The sequence below is a fragment of the Ranitomeya imitator genome, chromosome 2, assembly GCF_032444005.1.
Source record: "Ranitomeya imitator isolate aRanImi1 chromosome 2, aRanImi1.pri, whole genome shotgun sequence".
Classification (NCBI taxonomy): Eukaryota; Metazoa; Chordata; class Amphibia; order Anura; family Dendrobatidae; genus Ranitomeya; species Ranitomeya imitator.
In genome coordinates, this window is record NC_091283.1 from 846977627 (window position 1) to 847005281 (window position 27655).

The following is a 27655-nucleotide window of genomic DNA, read 5'->3' on the forward strand; positions in this document are numbered from 1 at the left end:
AGTGCCCATCCACAGATCCCCCATAACAGTGCGCCATCCACAGATCCCCCATAAAAGTGCACCATCCACAGATCCCCCATAACAGTGCGCCATGCACAGATCCCCCATAACAGTGCGCCATGCACATATCCCCCATAACAGTGTGCCATCCACAGATCCCCATAACAGTGCCCATCCACAGATCCCCCATAACAGTGCATCATCCACAGATCCCCCATAACAGTGCGCCATCCACAGATCCCCCATAACAGTGCATCATCCACAGATCCCCCATAACAGTGCATCATCCACAGATCCCCCATAAAAGTGCACCATCCACAGATCCCCCATAACAGTGCGCCATCCACAGATCCCCCATAAAAGTGCACCATCCACAGATCCCCCATAACAGTGCGCCATGCACAGATCCCCCATAACAGTGCGCCATCCACAGATCCCCCATAACAGTGCCCATCCACAGATCCCCCATAACAGTGCATCATCCACAGATCCCCCATAACAGTGCGCCATCCACAGATCCCCCATAACAGTGCATCATCCACAGATCCAACATAACAGTGCATCATCCACAGATCCCCCATAACAGTGCATCATCCACAGATCCCCCATAACAGTGCATCATCCACAGATCCCCCATAACAGTGCATCATCCACAGATCCCCCATAACAGTGCATCATCCACAGATCCCCCATAACCGTGCACCATCCACAGATCCCCCATAACAGTGCACCATCCACAGATCCCCCATAACAGTGCGCCATCCACAGATCCCCATAACAGTGCTTCATCCACAGATCCCCCATAACAGTGCGCCATCCGCAGATTCCCCATAACAGCGCATCATCCACAGATCCAACATAACAGTGCATCATCCACAGATCCCCCATAACAGTGCATCATCCACAGATCCCCCATAACAGTGCATCATCCACAGATCCCCCATAACAGTGCATCATCCACAGATCCCCCATAACAGTGCATCATCCACAGATCCCCCATAACCGTGCACCATCCAGATCCCCCATAACAGTGCACCATCCACAGATCCCCCATAACAGTGCGCCATCCACAGATCCCCCATAACAGTGCGCCATCCGCAGATCCCCCATAACAGTGCGCCATCCGCAGATTCCCCATAACAGCGCATCATCCATAGATCCCCCATAACAGTGCGCATCCACAGATCCCCCATAAGAGTGCGCATCCACAGATCCCCCATAACAGTGCGCATCCACAGATCCCCCATAACAGTGCGCCATCCACAGATCCCCCATAACAGTGCGCCATCCACAGATCCCCCATAACAGTGCATCAACTGCAGATCCCCCATAACAGAGCATCATCCACAGATCCCCCATAACAGTGCATCATATACAGATCCCCATAACAGTGCATCCTCCACAGATCCCCCATAACAGTGCGTCATCCACAGGTCCCCCATAACAGTGTGTCCTCCACAGATCCCCCATAACAGCGCGTCCTCCACAGATCCCCCATAACAGTGCATCATCCACAGATCCCCCATAACAGCGCGTCCTCCACAGATCCCCCATAACACTGCATCATCCACAGGTCCCCCATAACAGTGCGTCCTCCACAGATCCCCCATAACACTGCATCATCCACAGGTCCCCCATAACAGTGCGTCCTCCACAGATCCCCCATAACACTGCATCATCCACAGGTCCCCCATAACAGTGCGTCCTCCACAGATCCCCCATAAGTGCATCATCTACAGATCCCCCATAACAGTGCGTCATCCACAGGTCCCCCATAACAGTGCGTCATCCACAGGTCCCCCATAACAGTGCGCCATCCGCAGATCCCCCATAACAGTGCGTCATCCACAGGTCCTCCATCAGTGTTATTGGCCTCCATGAGTTGGTTTCTACCAATATCAGAGGTCCAGGCACACACAGTCATAGGGTGTTTTCAGTCGGTTGGCAGTGCCCGCTGCGCCAAGCTGGAAAATTACTGATTACCGCTAATTATCATTGTTGTTAACTTTTTATATGTAATAATTTATAGTAAATGACAGGATGATGAATATGAAGAAATAGCTGCGAGAGGGCGGTGACCGCGCACAAATGATGAAACGTTTCCTGATAATGGATCCTCAATCACATCAACCAGAAATAATGGAAAGATCTAGAGGAAAAGTGTCAGGTAGAAAAAATAAGTAAAATAATGTGGTTGCATAAATCTGCACACCCATACCCTAATACTTAGTTGCACTTCTGGGTGCGGGGGATGGGGGGCTCATCCCGCTGTTTGTGCTTTATGTCATTATAGGACTGGTTTTCCGGCTGGATTACTTTCATGCCCTTTACCCATTCATCCTCACATTCGCCTCCCGCTATCTCGCCCAGGTGAGGCCGCCAGCGATCCTGGCGCTACGTGTTTTACTATGCTCCTTTGGTAAGATGGTAAGTTTGGGTTACAGGAATCCTTTATGTCGTAGATAGGCTTCACCCAAAAATAGAAAACCGATCTGCTGTGTCCTGTACGTGTCCTGTATGTTCTCTGAAGACAAGCGGAGTGTTGGCTCTACGGGTTGTGCGCAGATCAGGGCTCGCCCCAGCTATGGGACATCTCTGCTTGCCATCAGTGAATAGACTCGTGACTTTATAGGAAAGAGAAATAATATAAAGTGTTGAGTCTGACACCTTTCTCATAGTGCAAGACAATGGTTGCCATGGAGATGACAGACACAAATTGCTACAATGTATCAAGATGCAGACAATAAATGTAGCCGTACATTAGATGAATGTGTGACGACGCAGGCGGCGGGTAGAGGCGACTCTGCGGTGTACGGAGGCGCCCTGATGGTAAAACGGAGGAAAGAAGGATCCGCTGTGAGGGATTTGTCCTGGGGGGTCAAGAAGAAGACATGTTTGTAGAGATCAGCTGTGGGCAGTCACATCCAGACTGTGGTCACATTAGTGATGTCACAGGGTGTACAGACAATATCAGAAAGAGGAGCCGACTCCTTCCCCATTTAAGGTGAATCTGGATCACTAACTTGTATCCGCTCACGACCTCCATGTTTAATGTAATTACAAATGACGACTCATGAATATTCATCGCCCGACTGCGCCAGAGACATTTACATTTCCGTCAATATTGGTCCCAATCAGTAAGACGGACGGAGACATTTGCGATCTTCCCAAAATCCAAAGACTCATAACATAGGGTTCAGCTATCTATAAGAATCACGGCATCAGTTGATGAAAAGGCGCAAACTGCAAAATAATGAGAATACTTCCACATAACATATCCACATAACACTGCCCAAATAATACCTCCATACAGTATCCACATAACACTGCCCAAATAATACCTCCATACAGTATCCACATAACACTGCCCAAATAATACCACCATACAGTATCCACATAACACTGCCCAAATAATACCTCCATACAGTATCCACATAACACTGCCCAAATAATACCTCCATACAGTATCCACATAACACTGCCCAAATAATACCACCATACAGTATCCACATAACAATGCCTAAATAATACCTTCATACAGTACCCACATAACACTGCCCAAATAATGCCTCCATACCATATCCTCATAACTCTGCCCAAATAATACCACCATACAGTACCCACATAACAATGCCTAAATAATACCTCCATACAGTATCCACATAACACTGCCCAAATACCACCATACAGTATCCATATAACACTGCCCAAATAATACCTCCATACAGTATCCACATAACACTGCCCAAATAATACCACCATACAGTATCCACATAACACTGCCCAAATAATAACTCCATACAGTATCCACATAACACTACCCAAATAATACCACCATACAGTATCCATATAACACTGCCCAAATAATACCTCCATACAGTATCCACATAACACTGCCCAAATAATACCACCATACAGTATCCACATAACACTGCCCAAATAATACCTCCATACAGTATCCACATAACACTGCCCAAATAATACCTCCATACAGTACCTACATAACACTGCCCAAATAATACCTCCATACAGTATCCACATAACACTGCCCAAATAATACCTCCATACAGTACCCACATAACACTACCCAAATAATACCACCATACAGTATCCATATAACACTGCCCAAATAATACCTCCATACCGTATCCTCATAACACTGCCCAAATAATACCACCATACCGTATCCTCATAACACTGCCCAAATAATACCACCACACAGTATCCACATAACACTGCCCAAATAATACCTCCATACAGTATCCCCATAACACTGCCCAAATAATACCACCATACAGTATCCACATAACACTGCCCAAATAATACCTCCATACAGTATCCACATAACACTGCCCAAATAATACCACCATACAGTATCCACATAACACTGCCCAAATAATACCTCCATACAGTATCCCCATAACATTGCCCAAATAATACCACCATACAGTATCCACATAACACTGCCCAAATAATACCTCCATACAGTATCCACATAACACTGCCCAAATAATACCACCATACAGTATCCACATAACACTGCCCAAATAATACCTCCATACAGTATCCACATAACACTGCCCAAATAATACCACCATACAGTATCCACATAACAACACTGCCCAAATAATACCTCCATACAGTATCCACATAACACTGCCCAAATAATACCACCATACAGTACCAACATAACACTGCCCAAATAATACTACCATACAGGATCCACATAACACTGCCCAAATAATACCACCATACAGTACCCACATAACACTGCCTATATAATACCTCCATACCGTATCCTCATAACACTGCCCAAATAATACCTCCATACAGTATCCACATAACACTGCCCAAATAATACCACCATACAGGATCCACATAACACTGCCCAAATAATACCACCATACAGTACCCACATAACACTGCCTATATAATACTTCCATACCGTATCCTCATAACACTGCCCAAATAATACCTCCATACTGTATTCTCATAACACTGCCCAAATAATACCACCATACAGTATCCACATAACAATGCCCAAATACCTCCATACAGTACCTACATAACACTGCCCAAATAATACCTCCATACCGTATCCTCATAACATTGCCCAAATAATACCACCATAAAGTATCCACATAACACTGCCCAAATAATACCTCCATACCGTATCCTCATAACATTGTCCAAATAATACCACCATACAGTATCCACATAACACTGCCCAAATAATACCTCCATACCGTATCCTCATAACATTGCCCAAATAATACCACCATACAGTATCCACATAACACTGCCCAAATAATACCACCATACAGTATCCACATAACACTGCCCAAATAATACCACCATACAGTATCCCCATAACACTGCCCAAATAATACCACCATACAGTATCCTCATAACACTGCCCAAATAATACCACCATACAGTATCCACATAACACTGCCCAAATAATACCACCATGCAGGATCCATATAACACTGCCAAAATAATACCTCCATACAGTATCCACATAACACTGCCCAAATAATACCTCTATACCGTATCCTCATAACATTGCCCAAATAATACCACCATACAGTATCCACATAACACTGCCCAAATAATACCACCATACAGTATCCACATAACACTGCCCAAATAATACCACCATACAGTATCCACATAACACTGCCCAAATAATACCACCATACAGTATCCACATAACACTGCCCAAATAATACCACCATGCAGGATCCATATAACACTGCCAAAATAATACCTCCATACAGTATCCACATAACACTGCCCAAATAATACCTCTATACCGTATCCTCATAACATTGCCCAAATAATACCACCATACAGTATCCACATAACACTGCCCAAATAATACCACCATACAGTATCCACATAACACTGCCCAAATAATACCTCCATACAGTATCCACATAACACTGCCCAAATAATACCACCATACAGTATCCACATAACAACACTGCCCAAATAATACCTCCATACAGTATCCACATAACACTGCCCAAATAATACCACCATACAGTACCAACATAACACTGCCCAAATAATACCACCATACAGGATCCACATAACACTGCCCAAATAATACCACCATACAGTACCCACATAACACTGCCTATATAATACCTCCATACCGTATCCTCATAACACTGCCCAAATAATACCTCCATACAGTATCCACATAACACTGCCCAAATAATACCACCATACAGTATCCACATAACTCTGCCCAAATATTACCACCATACAGGATCCACATAACACTGCCCAAATAATACCACCATACAGTACCCACATAACACTGCCTATATAATACTTCCATACCGTATCCTCATAACACTGCCCAAATAATACCTCCATACTGTATTCTCATAACACTGCCCAAATAATACCACCATACAGGATCCATATAACACTGCCCAAATAATACCTCCATACAGTACCTACATAACACTGCCCAAATAATACCTCCATACCGTATCCTCATAACATTGCCCAAATAATACCACCATACAGTATCCACATAACACTGCCCAAATAATACCTCCATACCGTATCCTCATAACATTGTCCAAATAATACCACCATACAGTATCCACATAACACTGCCCAAATAATACCTCCATACCGTATCCTCATAACATTGCCCAAATAATACCACCATACAGTATCCACATAACACTGCCCAAATAATACCACCATACAGTATCCACATAACACTGCCCAAATAATACCACCATACAGTATCCCCATAACACTGCCCAAATAATACCACCATACAGTATCCTCATAACACTGCCCAAATAATACCACCATACAGTATCCACATAACACTGCCCAAATAATACCACCATGCAGGATCCATATAACACTGCCAAAATAATACCTCCATACAGTATCCACATAACACTGCCCAAATAATACCTCTATACCGTATCCTCATAACATTGCCCAAATAATACCACCATACAGTATCCACATAACACTGCCCAAATAATACCACCATACAGTATCCACATAACACTGCCCAAATACCACCATACAGTATCCCCATAACATTCCCAAATAATACCACCATACAGTGTCCTCATAACACTGCCCAAATAATACCACCATACATTATCCACATAACACTGCCCAAATACCACCATACAGTATCCCCATAACATTCCCAAATAATACCACCATACAGTGTCCTCATAACACTGCCCAAATAATACCAACATACAGTATCCTCATAACACTGCCCAAATAATACCACCATACAGTATCCACATAACACTGCCCAAATAATACCACCATACCATATCCTCATAACACTGCCCAAATAATACCACCATACAGTATCCCCATAACACTGCCCAAATAATACCACCATACAGTATCCACATAACACTGCCCAAATAATACCACCATACCGTATGCCTATAACACTGCCCAAATAATACCATACAGTATCCACATAACACTGCCCAAATACCACCATACAGTATCCCCATAACATTCCCAAATAATACCACCATACAGTGTCCTCATAACACTGCCCAAATAATACCACCATACAGTATCCACATAACACTGCCCAAATACCACCATACAGTATCCCCATAACATTCCCAAATAATACCACCATACAGTGTCCTCATAACACTGCCCAAATAATACCACCATACAGTATCCTCATAACACTGCCCAAATAATATCACCATACAATATCCACATAACACTGCCCAAATAATACCACCATACCGTATCCTCATAACACTGCCCAAATAATACCACCACACAGTATCCACATAACACTGCCCAAATAATACCACCATACCGTATCCTCATAACACTGCCCAAATAATACCACCATACCGTATGCCCATAACACTGCCCAAATAATACCATACAGTATCCCCATAACACTGCCCAAATAATACCACCATACAGTATCCACATAACACTGCCCAAATAATACCACCATACCGTATGCCCATAACACTGCCCAAATAATACCATACAGTATCCACATAACACTGCCCAAATAATACCTCCATACCGTATCCTCATGACACTGCCCAAATAATACCTCCATACTGTATCCTCATAACACTGCCCAAATAATACCACCATACAGTATCCACATAACAATGCCAAAATAATACCACCATACAGTATCCACATAACAATGCCCAAATAATACCACCATGCAGGATCCACATAACACTGCCCAAATAATACCTCCATACCGTATCCTCATAACATTGCCCAAATAATACCACCATGCAGGATCCATATAACACTGCCAAAATAATACCTCTATACCGTATCCTCATAACATTGCCCAAATAATACCACCATACAGTATCCTCATAACACTGCCCAAATAATACCACCATACCGTATCCTCATAACATTGCCCAAATAATACCACCATACAGTATCCACATAACACTGCCCAAATAATACCACCATACAGTATGCCCATAACATTGCCCAAATAATACCACCATACAGTATCCTCATAACACTGCCCAAATAATACCACCATACCGTATCCTCATAACATTGCCCAAATAATACCACCATACAGTATCCACATAACACTGCCCAAATAATACCACAATACAGTATGCCCATAACACTGCCCAAATAATACCACCATACCGTATCCTCATAACACTGCCCAAATAATACCACCATACAGTTTCCACATAACACTGCCCAAATAATACCACCATACAGTATGCCCATAACACTGCCCAAATAATACCACCATACCGTATCCTCATAACACTGCCCAAATAATACCACCATACAGAATCCACATAACACTGCCCAAATAATACCACCATACAGTATGCCCATAACACTGCCCAAATAATACCACCATACCGTATCCTCATAACACTGCCCAAATAATACCACCATACAGTATCCCCATAACACTGCCCAAATAATACCACCATACCGTATCCTCATAACACTGCCCAAATAATACCACCATACAGTATCCCCATAACACTGTCCAAATAATACCACCATACAGTATCCCCATAACACTGTCCAAATAATACCTCCATACAGTATCCACATAACAATGCCCAAATAATACCACCATACCGTACCCTCATAACACTGCCCAAATAATACCACCATACAGTATCCACATAACACTGCCCAAATACCACCATACAGTATCCCCATAACACTGCCCAAATAATACCACCATACAGTATCCCCATAACACTGTCCAAATAATACCTCCATACAGTATCCACATAACAATGCCCAAATAATACCACCATACCGTACCCTCATAACACTGCCCAAATAATACCACCATACAGTATCCACATAACACTGCCCAAATACCACCATACAGTATCCCCATAACACTGCCCAAATAATATCACCATACAGTGTCCTCATAACACTGCCCAAATAATACCACCATACAGTATCCAAATAACACTGCCCAAATAATACCACCATACCGTATCCTCATAACATTGCCCAAATAATACCACCATACAGTATCCACATAACACTGCCCAAATAATACCTCCATACCGTATCCTCATAACATTGCCCAAATAATACCACCATACAGTATCCTCATAACACTGCCCAAATAATACCACCATACAGTATCCACATAAGACTGCCCAAATAATACCACCATACCGTATCCTCATAACACTGCCCAAATAATCCCACCACACAGTATCCACATAACACTGCCCAAATAATACCACCATACCGTATCCTCATAACACTGCCCAAATAATACCACCATACCGTATGCCCATAACACTGCCCAAATAATACCATCATACCGTATGCCCATAACACTGCCCAAATAATACCACCATACAGTATCCCCATAACACTGCCCAAATAATACCACCATACAGTATCCACATAACACTGCCCAACTACCACCATACTGTATGCCCATAACACTGCCCAAATAATACCATACAGTATCCACATAACAATGCCCAAATAATACCTCCATACAGTATCCACATAACACTACCCAAATAATACCTCTATACCGTATCCTCATAACATTGCCCAAATTCCACCATACAGTATCCACATAACACTGCCCAAATAATACCTCCATACCGTATCCTCATAACACTGCCCAAATACCATCATACAGTATCCTCATAACACTGCCCAAATAATACCACCATACAGTATCCTCATAACACTGCCCAAATAATACCACCATACAGTATCCACATAATACTGCCCAAATAATACCACCATACCGTATCCTCATAACACTGCCCAAATAATACCACCATACCGTATCCTCATAACACTGCCCAAATAATACCACCATACCGTATGCCCATAACACTGCCCAAATAATACCACCATACCGTATGCCCATAACACTGCCCAAATAATACCACCATACAGTATCCCCATAACACTGCCCAAATAATACCACCATACAGTATCCACATAACACTGCCCAAATACCACCATACCGTATGCCCATAACACTGCCCAAATAATACCATACAGTATCCACATAACAATGCCCAAATAATACCTCCATACAGTATCCACATAACACTGCCCAAATAATACCTCCATACCGTATCCTCATAACATTGCCCAAATACCACCATACAGTATCCACATAACACTGCCCAAATAATACCTCCATACCGTATCCTCATAACACTGCTCAAATACCATCATACAGTATCCTCATAACAATGCCCAAATAATACCACCATACAGTATCCCCATAACACTGCCCAAATAATACCACCATACAGTATCCTCATAACACTGCCCAAATAATACCACCATACAGTATCCACATAACACTGCCCAAATAATACCACCATGCAGGATCCATATAACACTGCCAAAATAATACCTCCATACAGTATCCACATAACACTGCCCAAATAATACCTCTATACCGTATCCTCATAACATTGCCCAAACAATACCACCATACAGTATCCACATAACACTGCCCAAATAATACCACCATACAGTATCCACATAACACTGCCCAAATAATACCACCATAGAGTATCCACATAACACTGCCCAAATAATACCTCCATACAGTATCCACATAACACTGCCCAAATAATACCACCATACAGTATCCACATAACAACACTGCCCAAATAATACCTCCATACAGTATCCACATAACACTGCCCAAATAATACCACCATACAGTACCAACATAACACTGCCCAAATAATACCACCATACAGGATCCACATAACACTGCCCAAATAATACCACCATACAGTACCCACATAACACTGCCTATATAATACCTCCATACCGTATCCTCATAACACTGCCCAAATAATACCTCCATACAGTATCCACATAACACTGCCCAAATAATACCACCATACAGTATCCACATAACTCTGCCCAAATATTACCACCATACAGGATCCACATAACACTGCCCAAATAATACCACCATACAGTACCCACATAACACTGCCTATATAATACTTCCATACCGTATCCTCATAACACTGCCCAAATAATACCTCCATACTGTATTCTCATAACACTGCCCAAATAATACCACCATACAGTATCCACATAACAATGCCCAAATAATACCACCATGCAGGATCCATATAACACTGCCCAAATAATACCTCCATACAGTACCTACATAACACTGCCCAAATAATACCTCCATACCGTATCCTCATAACATTGCCCAAATAATACCACCATACAGTATCCACATAACACTGCCCAAATAATACCTCCATACCGTATCCTCATAACATTGTCCAAATAATACCACCATACAGTATCCACATAACACTGCCCAAATAATACCTCCATACCGTATCCTCATAACATTGCCCAAATAATACCACCATACAGTATCCACATAACACTGCCCAAATAATACCACCATACAGTATCCACATAACACTGCCCAAATAATACCACCATACAGTATCCCCATAACACTGCCCAAATAATACCACCATACAGTATCCTCATAACACTGCCCAAATAATACCTCCATACAGTATCCACATAACACTGCCCAAATAATACCACCATGCAGGATCCATATAACACTGCCAAAATAATACCTCCATACAGTATCCACATAACACTGCCCAAATAATACCTCTATACCGTATCCTCATAACATTGCCCAAATAATACCACCATACAGTATCCACATAACACTGCCCAAATAATACCTCCATACCGTATCCTCATAACATTGCCCAAATAATACCACCATACAGTATCCTCATAACACTGCCCAAATAATACCACCATACAGTATCCACATAACACTGCCCAAATACCACCATACAGTATCCCCATAACATTCCCAAATAATACCACCATACAGTGTCCTCATAACACTGCCCAAATAATACCACCATACATTATCCACATAACACTGCCCAAATACCACCATACAGTATCCCCATAACATTCCCAAATAATACCACCATACAGTGTCCTCATAACACTGCCCAAATAATACCAACATACAGTATCCTCATAACACTGCCCAAATAATACCACCATACAGTATCCACATAACACTGCCCAAATAATACCACCATACCATATCCTCATAACACTGCCCAAATAATACCACCATACAGTATCCCCATAACACTGCCCAAATAATACCACCATACAGTATCCACATAACACTGCCCAAATAATACCACCATACCGTATGCCTATAACACTGCCCAAATAATACCATACAGTATCCACATAACACTGCCCAAATACCACCATACAGTATCCCCATAACATTCCCAAATAATACCACCATACAGTGTCCTCATAACACTGCCCAAATAATACCACCATACAGTATCCACATAACACTGCCCAAATACCACCATACAGTATCCCCATAACATTCCCAAATAATACCACCATACAGTGTCCTCATAACACTGCCCAAATAATACCACCATACAGTATCCTCATAACACTGCCCAAATAATACCACCATACAATATCCACATAACACTGCCCAAATAATACCACCATACCGTATCCTCATAACACTGCCCAAATAATACCACCACACAGTATCCACATAACACTGCCAAAATAATACCACCATACCGTATCCTCATAACACTGCCCAAATAATACCACCATACCGTATGCCCATAACACTGCCCAAATAATACCATACAGTATCCCCATAACACTGCCCAAATAATACCACCATACAGTATCCACATAACACTGCCCAAATAATACCACCATACCGTATGCCCATAACACTGCCCAAATAATACCATACAGTATCCACATAACACTGCCCAAATAATACCTCCATACCGTATCCTCATGACACTGCCCAAATAATACCTCCATACTGTATCCTCATAACACTGCCCAAATAATACCACCATACAGTATCCACATAACAATGTCCAAATAATACCACCATACAGTATCCACATAACAATGCCCAAATAATACCACCATGCAGGATCCACATAACACTGCCCAAATAATACCTCCATACCGTATCCTCATAACATTGCCCAAATAATACCACCATGCAGGATCCATATAACACTGCCAAAATAATACCTCTATACCGTATCCTCATAACATTGCCCAAATAATACCACCATACAGTATCCTCATAACACTGCCCAAATAATACCACCATACCGTATCCTCATAACATTGCCCAAATAATACCACCATACAGTATCCACATAACACTGCCCAAATAATACCACCATACAGTATGCCCATAACATTGCCCAAATAATACCACCATACAGTATCCTCATAACACTGCCCAAATAATACCACCATACCGTATCCTCATAACATTGCCCAAATAATACCACCATACAGTATCCACATAACACTGCCCAAATAATACCACAATACAGTATGCCCATAACACTGCCCAAATAATACCACCATACCGTATCCTCATAACACTGCCCAAATAATACCACCATACAGTATCCACATAACACTGCCCAAATAATACCTCCATACCGTATCCTCATAACATTGCCCAAATACCACCATACAGTATCCACATAACACTGCCCAAATAATACCTCCATACCGTATCCTCATAACACTGCTCAAATACCATCATACAGTATCCTCATAACAATGCCCAAATAATACCTCCATACAGTATCCACATAACACTACCCAAATAATACCTCTATACCGTATCCTCATAACATTGCCCAAATACCACCATACAGTATCCACATAACACTGCCCAAATAATACCTCCATACCGTATCCTCATAACACTACCCAAATACCATCATACAGTATCCTCATAGCACTGCCCAAATAATACCACCATACAGTATCCTCATAACACTGCCCAAATAATACCACCATACAGTATCCACATAATACTGCCCAAATAATACCACCATACCGTATCCTCATAACACTGCCCAAATAATACCACCATACCGTATCCTCATAACACTGCCCAAATAATACCACCATACCGTATGCCCATAACACTGCCCAAATAATACCACCATACCGTATGCCCATAACACTGCCCAAATAATACCACCATACAGTATCCCTATAACACTGCCCAAATAATACCACCATACAGTATCCACATAACACTGCCCAAATACCACCATACCGTATGCCCATAACACTGCCCAAATAATACCATACAGTATCCACATAACAATGCCCAAATAATACCTCCATACAGTATCCACATAACACTGCCCAAATAATACCTCCATACCGTATCCTCATAACACTGCCCAAATAATACCTCCATACTGTATCATAACACTGCCCAAATAATACCACCATACAGTATCAACATAACAATGCCCAAATAATACCACCATGCAGGATCCACATAATACTGCCCAAATAATACCTCCATACCGTATCCTTATAACATTGCCCAAATAATACCACCATACAGTATCTACATAACACTGCCCAAATAATACCACCATACAGTATCCCCATAACACTGCCCAAATACCACCATACAGTATCCTCATAACACTGCCCAAATAATACCACCATACAGTATCCACATAACACTGCCCAAATAATACCAACATGCAGGATCCATATAACACTGCCAAAATAATACCTCCATACAGTATCCACATAACACTGCCCAAATAATACCTCTATACCGTATCCTCATAACACTGCCCAAATAATACCACCATACAGTATCAACATAACACTGCCCAAATAATACCTCCATACCGTATCCTCATAACATTGCCCAAATAATACCACCATACCGTATCCTCATAACATTGCCCAAATAATACCACCATACAGTATCCACATAACACTGCCCAAATTATACCACCATACAGTATGCCCATAACACTGCCCAAATAATACCACCATACCGTATCCTCATAACACTGCCCAAATAATACCACCATACCGTATCCTCATAACACTGCCCAAATAATACCACCATACAGTATCCACATAACACTGCCCAAATAATACCATTATACAGTATGCCCATAACACTGCCCAAATAATACCACCATACCGTATCCTCATAACATTGCCCAAATAATACCACCATACAGTATCCATATAACACTGCCCAAATAATACCACCATACAGTATCCCCATAACACTGTCCAAATAATACCTCCATACAGTATCCACATAACAATGCCCAAATAATACCAGCATACCGTACCCTCATAACACTGCCCAAATAATACCACCATACAGTATCCACATAACACTGCCCAAATACCACCATACAGTATCCCCATAACACTGCCCAAATAATATCACCATACAGTGTCCTCATAACACTGCCCAAATAATACCACCATACAGTATCCAAATAACACTGCCCAAATAATACCACCATACCGTACCCACAAAACACTGCCCAAATAATACCACCATACAGTATCCACATAACACTGCCAAAATAATACCTCCATACAGTATCCACATAACACTGCCCAAATAATACCTCTATACCGTATCCTCATAACATTGCCCAAATACCACCATACAGTATCCACATAACACTGCCCAAATAATACCACCATACAGTATCCTCATAACCCTGCCCAAATAATACCACCATACCGTACCTACATAACACTGCCCAAATAATACCACCATACAGTATCCTCATAACACTGCCCAAATAATACCACCATACAGTATCCTCATAACACTGCCCAAATAATACCACCATACAGTATCCACATAACACTGCCCAAATAATACCACCATACCGTATCCTCATAACACTGCCCAAATAATACCACCACACAGTATCCACATAACACTGCACAAATAATACCACCATACCGTATCCTCATAACACTGCCCAAATAATACCACCATACCGTATGCCCATAACACTGCCCAAATAATACCACCATACCGTATGCCCATAACATTGCCCAAATAATACCACCAAACAGTATCCCCATAACACTGCCCAAATAATACCACCATACAGTATCCACATAACACTGCCCAAATACCACCATACCGTATGCCCATAACACTGCCCAAATAATACCATACAGTATCCACATAACAATGCCCAAATAACACCTCCATACAGTATCCACATAACACTACCCAAATAATACCTCTATACCGTATCCTCATAACATTGCCGAAATACCACCATACAGTATCCACATAACACTGCCCAAATAATACCTCCATACCGTATCCTCATAACATTGCCCAAATAATACCACCATACAGTATCCTCATAACACTGCCCAAATAATACCACCATAGCGTACCTACATAACACTGCCCAAATAATACCACCATACAGTATCCTCATAACACTGCCCAAATAATACCACCATACAGTATCCTCATAACACTGCCCAAATAATACCACCATACAGTATCCACATAACACTGCCCAAATAATACCACCATACCGTATCCTCATAACACTGCCCAAATAATACCACCACACAGTATCCACATAACACTGCCCAAATAATACCACCATACCGTATCCTCATAACACTGCCCAAATAATACCACCATACCGTATGCCCATAACACTGCCCAAATAATACCACCATACCGTATGCCCATAACACTGCCCAAATAATACCATACAGTATCCACATAACAATGCCCAAATAATACCTCCATACAGTATCCACATAACACTGCCCAAATAATACCTCCATACCGTATCCTCATAACACTGCTAAAATAATACCTCCATACTGTATCCTAATAACACTGCCCAAATAATACCACCATACCGTATCCTCATAACACTGCCCAAATAATACCTCCATACTGTATCCTAATAACACTGCCCAAATAATACCACCATACAGTATCCACATAACAATGCCCAAATAATACCACCATGCAGGATCCACATAATACTGCCCAAATAATACCTCCATACCGTATCCTCATAACATTGCCCAAATAATACCACCATGCAGGATCCATATAACACTGCCCAAATAATACCACCATACAGTATCCACATAACACTGCCCAAATAATACCACCATACAGTATCCCCATAACACTGCCCAAATACCACCATACAGTATCCTCATAACACTGCCCAAATAATACCACCATACAGTATCCACATAACACTGCCCAAATAATACCACCATGCAGGATCCATATAACACTGCCAAAATAATACCTCCATACCGTATCCTCATAACATTGCCCAAATAATACCACCATACAGTATCAACATAACACTGCCCAAATAATACCTCCATACCGTATCCTCATAACATTGCCCAAATAATACCACCATACAGTATCCTCATAACACTGCCCAAATAATACCACCATACCGTATCCTCATAACATTGCCCAAATAATACCACCATACAGTATCCACATAACACTGCCCAAATAATACCACCATACAGTATGCCCATAACACTGCCCAAATAATACCACCATACCGTATCCTCATAACACTGCCCAAATAATACCACCATACAGTATCCCCATAACACTGCCCAAATAATACCACCATACCGTATCCTCATAACATTGCCCAAATAATACCACCATACAGTATCCATATAACACTGCCCAAATAATACCACCATACAGTATCCCCATAACACTGTCCAAATAATACCTCCATACAGTATCCACATAACAATGCCCAAATACCACCATACCGTACCCTCATAACACTGCCCAAATAATACCACCATACAGTATCCACATAACACTGCCCAAATACCACCATACAGTATCCCCATAACACTGCCCAAATAATATCACCATACAGTGTCCTCATAATACTGCCCAAATAATACCACCATACAGTATCCAAATAACACTGCCCAAATAATACCACCATACCGTACCCACAAAACACTGCCCAAATAATACCACCATACAGTACCCACAAAACACTGCCCAAATAATACCACAATACAGTACCCACAATTCGACAAATATTATGTAACTAGATGGTGGCCCGATTCTAACGCATCGGGTATGCTAGAATATGTATGTATGTATATAGCAGTTACATAGTATATAGCACAGGCCACATACCAAACAGTATATAACACAGCCCACGCAGTATATAACATTGCCCATGTAGTATGTAACACTGCCCACATAGTATATAGCAGCCACGTAGTATATAACACTGCTCATGTAGTATATAGCAGCTACGCAGTATATAACACTGCCCACGTAGTATATAGCACAGCCCACGCAGTATATAACAACCCACGTAATATATAGCACAGCCCACGCAGTATATAGCACAGCCCAAGCAGTATATAACACAGCCCACGTAATATATAGCACAGCCCATGCAGTATATAGCACTGTGCACGTAGTATATAACACAGGCCACCTAATATATGGCACAGCCCACGCAGTATATAACACAGTCCACGCAGTATATAACACAGCCCACACAGTATATAACACAGCCCACACAGTATATAACGCTGCCCATGTAATATATAGCACAGCCCACATGGTATATAACGCAGCCCACATAGTATATAAGACAGCCCACATAGTATATAACACAGCCCACGCAGTATCTAACACTGGCCACGTAGTATATAGCAGCCACGCAATATATAAAACTGGCCACGCAGTATATAACACAGTCCACGTAGTATATAGCAGTGTGGGTACTATATTACTGTTAAAAAAAATTTTTTTAATAAAAAATAGTTATATACTCACCCTCCGGCGTCCAGCGAAGCTGTGTCGATGCGCGCTCGGCTGCCGCCAGCTTCTGTTCCCAGAGATGCATTGCGTAATTACACAGATGACTTAGCGGTCTCACGAGACCGCTAAGTCTTCTGGGTAAGTTCGCAATACATCTCTGCGAGCAGAAGCTGGCGGCAGCCGCGAGTGCCTCGGTGGATGACGGAAGGTGAGAATAGCAGTTTTTTTGTTTTTTTATTATTTTTAACATTAGATCTTTTTACTATTGATGCTGCATAGGCAAAAAAAAGTTGGGGACACACAGGGTTAATAGCAGCGGTAACGGAGTGCGTTACCCGCGGCATAACGCGGTCCATTACCGCCGGCATTAACCCTGTGTGAGCGCTGACTGGAGGGGAGTATGCGGGCGCCGGGCACTGACTGGACGGGAGTAGGGAGGGACTAATTCTCGGCAGGACTGTGCCTGTCGCTGATTGGTCACGGCAGCCAGGACAGGCAGCGGGCGAGACCAAGCAGCGACGCGGGATTTCCGAGACGGAAGTTGCAGACAGAAATACGGAAGTACCGCTTACACAATTATATATATAGTAGATTGCACCAATACCAAGACTTAAATTCAAAGAAAACTATCCTGGATGTACAGTTACCTCCATATGTATCTGGACAGAGATCATTGTTCTCATTTTGGTTATAGACATTATGAGGACATCACCAGACGCTGTGTTTCCTCCTTTTTGATGCTCGGCCTTCACTGCGGTGGTTTCCAGTTGCTGTTTGTTTGTGGCCTTTCTGTCTGAAGTTTAGTCTTTAACAAGTGAAATGCTGCTCAATTGGGTTGAGATCAGGTGACTGACTTGGCCATTCCAGAATATTCCACTTCTTTGCTTTAATAAACTCCTGGTTGCTTTGGCTTTATGTTTTGGGTCATTGTCCATCTGTAGTATGAAACGACGACCAATCAGTTTGGCTGCATTTGGCTGGATCTGAGCGCACAGTATGGCGGCTCTGAAGACCTCAGAATTCATTCCTGTGTCACATCATCAATAAACACTAGTGACCCAGCGCCACTGGCAGCCATGCATGCCCGCGCCATCACACTGCCTCCGCCGGGTTTATGCATGCCCGCGCCATCACACTGCCTCCGCCGGGTTTATGCATGCCCGCGCCATCACACTGCCTCCGCCGGGTTTATGCATGCCCGCGCCATCACACTGCCTCCGCCGGGTTTTACAGATGATGTGGTATGCTTTGGATCATGAGCTGGACCGCGCCTTCACCATACTTTTCTCTTTCCATCGTTCTGGTAGAGGTTGATCTTGGTTTCATCTCTCCATAGAATGTTCTTCCAGAACTGTGCGGCTTTTTTAGATGTTTTTTAGCCTTTTTCTTCTTGATGCTTATGAGTGGCTGCACCGTGCAGTGAACCCTCTGTAGTTACTTTCATGCAGTCTTCTCTTTATGGTGGATTTGGATATTGATCCGCCGACCTCCTGGAGAGTGTTGGTCACTTGGTCGGCTGTTGTGAAGGGGTTTCTCTTCACCTTGGAGATTATTCTGCGATCATCCACCACTGTTGTCTTCCGTGGGCGCCCAGGTCTTTTTGCATTGATGAGTCCACCAGTGCTTTCTTTCTTTCTCAGGATGTACCAAACTGTAGATTTTGCCACTTCTAAGGCTGCGGTCACACTATCAGTATTTGGTCAGATTTTTACATCAGTATTTGTAGCCAAAACCAGGAGTGGGTGATAAATCCAGAATGGTGCAGATGTTTCTATTATACTTTTCCTCTAATTGTTCCACTGCTGGTTTTGGCTGAGAAATACTGATGTAAAATACTGACCAAATACTGATAGTGTGACGGCAGCCTTATATTGCAGCAATTTCTCGGATGGGTTTTTTCTGTTTTCGCAGCTTAAGGACGGCTTGTTTCACCTGCATGGAGAGCTCCTTTACCGCATGTTTACTTCACAGCAAAACCTTCCAAATGCAGCACCACACCTCAAATCAACTCCAGGCCTTTTATCTGCTTAAATGAGAATGACATAACGAAGGGATTGCCCACACCTGTCCATGAAATAGCCTTGGAGTCAATTGTCCAATTACTTTTGGTCCCTTTTGTCACGATATGGTATGAAATATCATATAAGTTTAGTTGCTCGTCAGCTCATGAGGTGGGCTAAACCCCCCCTTCACTAGCTGACTCTACTTGGTTCTCTCTGGGCTACGGACTGTATGCTAGAAGGGGGTTTTATTGCTCTGGGTCGTAAATTCCAGGCTCAGAGGAAAGTCCCTCACCCCTCCCACATTCTCTACTTCAAACTGGAAAAGTGGCTCCAAGATTCAGGAAAGGTTCTTGGTTTAGTTTTTGTTAGATATTAGGCAAACGATTTAAGCTAGGAACATGAAAATATATATTCGTAGTCTCACTCGGTGTATCTACACATCCCATGAATCTCGGGTTTCTAACTCCGTCTGGTAAAGAAGTAGGGTTTTCTCTGTAAATATGTATCCCAGATAGGACATATTTGATCTCATTAGAATGCTCACGTTAATCCGAGATGAATGATAGGTTGGGTCTGACTCTGACATGTTTTGTAGTGAAGTTATAGAAATCAGAGAGAATAGTTTAAAGTTTAGGCAGAATGTAGCGAGAGGAGGGTCTGGATAAGCCAGCCTTTCTGTGATGTCACAGCCTTAACCCCTTTACCCCCAAGGGTGGTTTGCACGTTAATGACCGGGCCAATTTTTACAATTCTGACCACTGTCCCTTTATGAGGTTATAACTCTGGAACGCTTCAATGGATCCTGGTGATTCTGACATTGTTTTCTCGTGACATATTGTACTTCATGACAATGGTAAAAATTATTTGATAGTACCTGCGTTTATTTGTGAAAAAAACGGAAATTTGGCGAAAATTATGAAAATTTCGCAATTTTCCAACTTTGAATTTTTATGCAATTAAATCACAGAGATATGTCACACAAAATACTTAATAAGTAACATTTCCCACATGTCTACTTTACATCAGCACAATTTTGGAACCAACATTTTTTTTTGTTAGGGAGTTATAAGGGTTAAAAGTTGACCAGCAATTTCTCATTTCTACAACACCATTTTATTTTAGGGACCACATCTCATTTGAAGTCATTTTGAGGGGTCTATATGATAGAAAATACCCAAGTGTGACACCATTCTAAAAACTACACCCCTCAAGGTGCTCAAAACCATATTCAAGAAGTTTACTAACCCTTCTGGTGCTTCACAGGAATTTTTTGAATGTTTAAATAAAAATGAACATTTAACTTTTTTTCACAAAAAATTTAATTCAGCTCCAATTTGTTTTATTTTACCAAGGGTAACAGGAGAAAATGGACCCCAAACATTGTTGTACAATTTGTCCTGAGTATGCCAATACCCCACATGTGGGGGTAAACCACTGTTTGGGCGCATGGCAGAGCTCGGAAGCGAAGGAGTGCCATTTGACTTTTCAATGCAAAATTGACTGGAATTGAGATGGGACGCCATGTTTCGTTTGGAGAGCCCCTGATGTGGCTAAACATTGAAACCCCCCACAAGTGACACCATTTTGGAAAGTAGACCCCCTAAGGAACTTATCTAGAGGTGTGGTGAGCACTTTGACCCACCAAGTGCTTCACAGAAGTTTATAATGTAGAACCGTAATAATAAAAAATCATATTTTTTCACAAAAATTATCTTTTTGCCCCCAATTTTTTATTTTCCCAAGGGTAAGAGAAGAAATTGGACCCCAAAAGTTGTTGTACAATTTGTCCTGAGTACGCTGATACCCCATATGTGGGGGTAAACCACTGTTTGGGTGGATGGGAGAGCTCGGAAGGGAAGGAGCGCCGTTTGACTTTTCAAAGCAAAATTGACAGGAATTGAGATGGGACGCCATGTTGCGTTTGAAGAGCCACTGATGTGCCTAAACATTGAAACCCCCCACAAATGACACCATTTTGGAAAGTAGACCCCCTAAGGAACTTATCTAGAGGTGTGGTGAGCACTTTGACCCACCAAGTGCTTCACAGAAGTTTATAATGCAGAGCCGTAAAAATAAAACAAAATTTTTTTCCCACAAAAATTATTTTTTTAGCCCCCAGTTTTGTATTTTCCTGAGGGTAACAGGAGAAATTGGACCCCAAAATTTGTTGCCCAATTTGTCCTGAGTGCGATGATACACCATATGTGGGGGGAACCACTGTTTGGGCACATGGGAGGGCTCAGAAGGGAAGGAGTGCCATTTGAATGCAGACTTAGATGGAATGGTCTGCAGGTGTCACATTGCGTTTGCAGAGCCCCTAATGTACCTAAACAGTAGAAACCCCCCACAAGTGACACCATTTTGGAAAGTAGACCCCCTTAGGAACTTATCTAGATGTGTGCTGAGCGCTTTGACCCACCAAGGGCTTCACAGAAGTTTATAATGGAGAGCCGTAAAAATAAAACAAAAATTTTTTCCCACAAAAATTATTTTTTAGCCCCCAGTTTTGTATTTTCCCGAGGGTTACAGGAGAAATTCGACCCCACAATTTGTTGTCCAATTTGTCCTGAGTGCACTGATACCCCATATGTGGGGGGGAACCACTGTTTGGGCGCATGGGAGGGCTCGGAAGGGAAGGAGCTCCATTTGGAATGAGGACTTAGATGGAATGGTCTGCAGGTGTCACATTGCATTTGCAGAGCCCCTAATGTACCTAAACAGTAGAAACCTCCCACAAGTGACACCATTTTGGAAACTAGACCCCCTAAGGAACTCATCTAGATGTGTTGTGATAGCTTTGAACCCCCAAGTATTTCACTACAGTTTGTAACGCAGAGCCGTGAAAATTAAAAAAAAAAATCTTTCCCCCCAAAATTATTTTTTAGCCCCCAGTTTTGTATTTTCCCGAGGGTAAGAGGAGAAATTCGACCCCAAAAGTTGTTGTCCAATTTGTCCTGAGTACGCTGATACCCCGTATGTTGGGGGAAACCAACGTTTGAGCGCATGGCAGAGCTCGGAAGGGAAGGAGCGCCATTTGGAATGCAGACTTAGATGGAATGGTCTGCAGACGTCACATTGCGTTTGCAGAACCCCTAATGTACCTAAACAGTAGAAACCCCCCACAAGTGACCCCATATTGGAAACTAGACCCCCCAGGGAACTAATCTAGATGTGTTGTGAGAACTTTGAACCCCCAAGTGTTTCACTACAGTTTATAACGCAGAGCCGTGAAAATAAAAAATCTTTTTTTTTCCCACAAAAAATATGTTTTAGCCCCGAGTTTTGTATTTTCCCAAGGGTAGCAGGAGAAATTGGACCCCAAAAGTTGTTGTCCTATTTGTCCTGAGTACGCTGATACCCCATATGTTGGGGTAAACCCCTGTTTGGGCACACGGGAGAGCTCGGAAGGGAAGAAGCACTGTTTTACTTTTTCAACGCAGAATTGGCTGGAATTGAGATCGGACGCCATGTCGCGTTTGGAGAGCCCCTGATGTGCCTAAACAGTGGAAACCCCCCAATTATAACTGAAACCCTAATCCAAACACATCCCTAACCCTAATCCCAACAGTAACCCTAACCACACCTCTAACCCTGACACACCCCTAACTCTAATCCCAACCCTATTCCCAACCGTAAATGTAATCTAAACCCTAACTGTAACTTTAGCCCCAACCCAAACTGTAGCCCTAGCCCTAGCCCTAACCCTAATCCTAACCCTAGCCCTAACCCTAGCCCTAACCCTAGCCCTAACCCTAGCCCTAACCCTAGCCCTAACCCTAACCCTAGCCCTAACCCTAGCCCTAACCCTAGCCCTAACCCTAACCCTAGCCCTAACCCTAACCCTAACCCTAACCCTAACCCTAGCCCTAACCCTAGCCCTAGCCCTAATGGGAAAATGGAAATAAATACATTTTTTTAATTTTTCCCTAACTAAGGGGGTGATGAAGGGGGGTTTGATTTACTTTTATAGCGGGTTTTTTAGCGGATTTTTATGATTGGCAGCCGTCACACACTGAAAGACGCTTTTTATTGCAAAAAATATTTTTTGCGTTACCACATTTTGAGAGCTATAATTTTTCTATATTTTAGTCCACAGAGTCATGTGAGGTCTTGTTTTTTGCGGGACGAGTTGATGTTTTTATTGGTAACATTTTCGGGCACGTGACGTTTTTTGATCGCTTTTTATTCCGATTTTTGTGAGGCAGAATGACCAAAAACCAGCTATTCATGAATTTCTTTTGGGGGAGGCGTTTATACCGTTCCGCGTTTGGTAAAATTGATGAAGCAGTTTTATTCTTCGGGTCAGTACGATTACAGCGACACCTCATTTATATCATTTTTTTATGTTTTGGCGCTTTTATACGATAAAAACTATTTTATAGAAAAAATAATTATTTTTGCATCGCTTTATTCTCAGGACTATAACTTTTTTATTTTTTTGCTGATGATGCTGTATGGCGGCTCGTTTTTTGCGGGACAAGATGACGTTTTCAGCGGTACCATGGTTAGTTATATCTGTCTTTTTGATCGCGTGTTATTCCACTTTTTGTTCGGCGGTATGATAATAAAGCGTTGTTTTTTGCCTCGTTTTTTTTTTTTTTTCCTTACGGTGTTTACTGAAGGGGTTAACTAGTGGGCCAGTTTTATAGGTCGAGCCGTTACGGACGCGGCGATACTAAATATGTGTACTTTTATTGTTTTTTTTTTTTTATTTAGATAAAGAAATGTATTTATGGGAATAATATTTTTATTTTTTTTTTCATTATTTTGGAATATTTTTTTTTATTTTTTTTTACACATTTGAAATTTTTTTTTTTTACTTTTTTACTTTGTCCCAGGGGGGGACATCACAGATCAGTGATCTGACAGTTTGCACAGCACTCTGTCAGATCACTGATCTGACATGCAGCGTTGCAGCCTTCACAGTGCCTGCTCTGAGCAGGCTCTGTGAAGCCACCTCCCTCCCTGCAGGACCCGGATCCGCGGCCATCTTGGATCCGGGGCTGGAGGGAGCAGGGAGGGAGGTGAGACCCTCGCAGCAACGCGATCACATCGCGTTGCTGCGGGGGGCTCAGGGAAGCCCGCAGGGAGCCCCCTCCCTGCGCGGTGCTTCCCTGCACCGCCGGCACATCGCGATCATCTTTGATCGCGGTGTGCCGGGGGTTAATGTGCCGGGGGCGGTCCGTGACCGCTCCTGGCACATAGTGCCGGATGTCAGCTGCGATAAACAGCTGACACCCGGCCGCGATCGGCGGCGCTCCCCCCGTGAGCGCTGCCGATCGCATATGACGTACTATTGCGTCCTTGGGAAGTAAAGCCCACCCCACATGGACGCAATAGTACGTCTAATGGCAGAAAGGGGTTAATGTTTTAAGTGTCTGGCAGGCTCTGAGGAGTCACTTGCTGCTGGATTTCTTGTCTTGTCCTGGAAGAGCCCTGCTCACGTCCAAATGAGCTGGGACGTATGGGAAAAACTGCCCTAGCCTGGTTGCCTGTCATGCTTTGAACATGTAAGTGTTGCTTTTTCTCATTTATTCCCTTTATGTTATAATTACCCTTGTACATATTTGCAATTGTCTCATTTGTAACTTCTTTATAAAATATTTTTGGTAAAGCACTGCCTAATTAATTTCAATGGAATATACTATTATATATTAGTTCGTTCATCCATGCTCTAAACTTACCCAGTCTTCTGAAGTGAAATACGCTACTGTTATTGTTGTGTTGGGTTAGCTTCGGACCCATTTAATCGAAGCTGGTGGCAGTGATACCGATAGTGTGCAGACTTTTGGGTGATGCTGAAGCGGCTGCGGGGTTAATAATTATTGTTCCTGCCTGAGTGGGAGTAGTTATCACGTCGCTGCAGCGTGCCCAATAGCCAGTACATAGCAGGCAGTCTGTCTGGCGACTAATTACCCAGGGTGCAGTACCTAATCTGACCTGAGAGTAAGGGGGGCGCCAGAGAGCTGCAAGTGTTAAGTGGAACTGTAAGCGGGATATACATAAATCCCTGCAGTTCGTGGTATATAGAAAGCAGTGGGATACCTAGAATAAGCCCCTGCTGTAAACTAAGAGGTCAATAGCCTTGTGTGTGGTTTTTCATCACATCGTGGAGTGGAGGGATAACTAAGATAAGCCTCCTGCACATGTGATAGCCGTCTGTTGGCCTAAAGTCACCTCAATCCGTGGCGTAGGGGTGACGGTCACGGTGTGAATCCTGACCCATTGGTGACAGAGGTCAGGGGAATCGTGACAATTGGTGGCAAGGCGGTGGGATATCTTAGAGCATTAGTGATTTGGTTTGAGTAATCATTCCTCTCACTAAAAACTTGCAGAAAGTTCTTGCGAGGACTCTGCGCAAATAAGTTTGGAGAACGAACTCAGTGCTTTTTAG

General features: G+C 42.6%; 1 protein-coding gene across 1 annotated transcript in view; it reads left to right on the forward strand.

Moving 5' to 3' along the window:
- The first annotated feature begins 2088 nt into the window (after positions 1 to 2088).
- The window catches only part of LIAT1 (ligand of ATE1), a 69290-nt gene continuing 43723 nt past the window's right edge, over positions 2089 to 27655 (forward strand). The window contains 2 exon segments of the mRNA XM_069755065.1: positions 2089 to 2167; positions 2294 to 2419. Of these exon segments, the coding sequence (XP_069611166.1) occupies positions 2089 to 2167; positions 2294 to 2419 (205 nt within the window).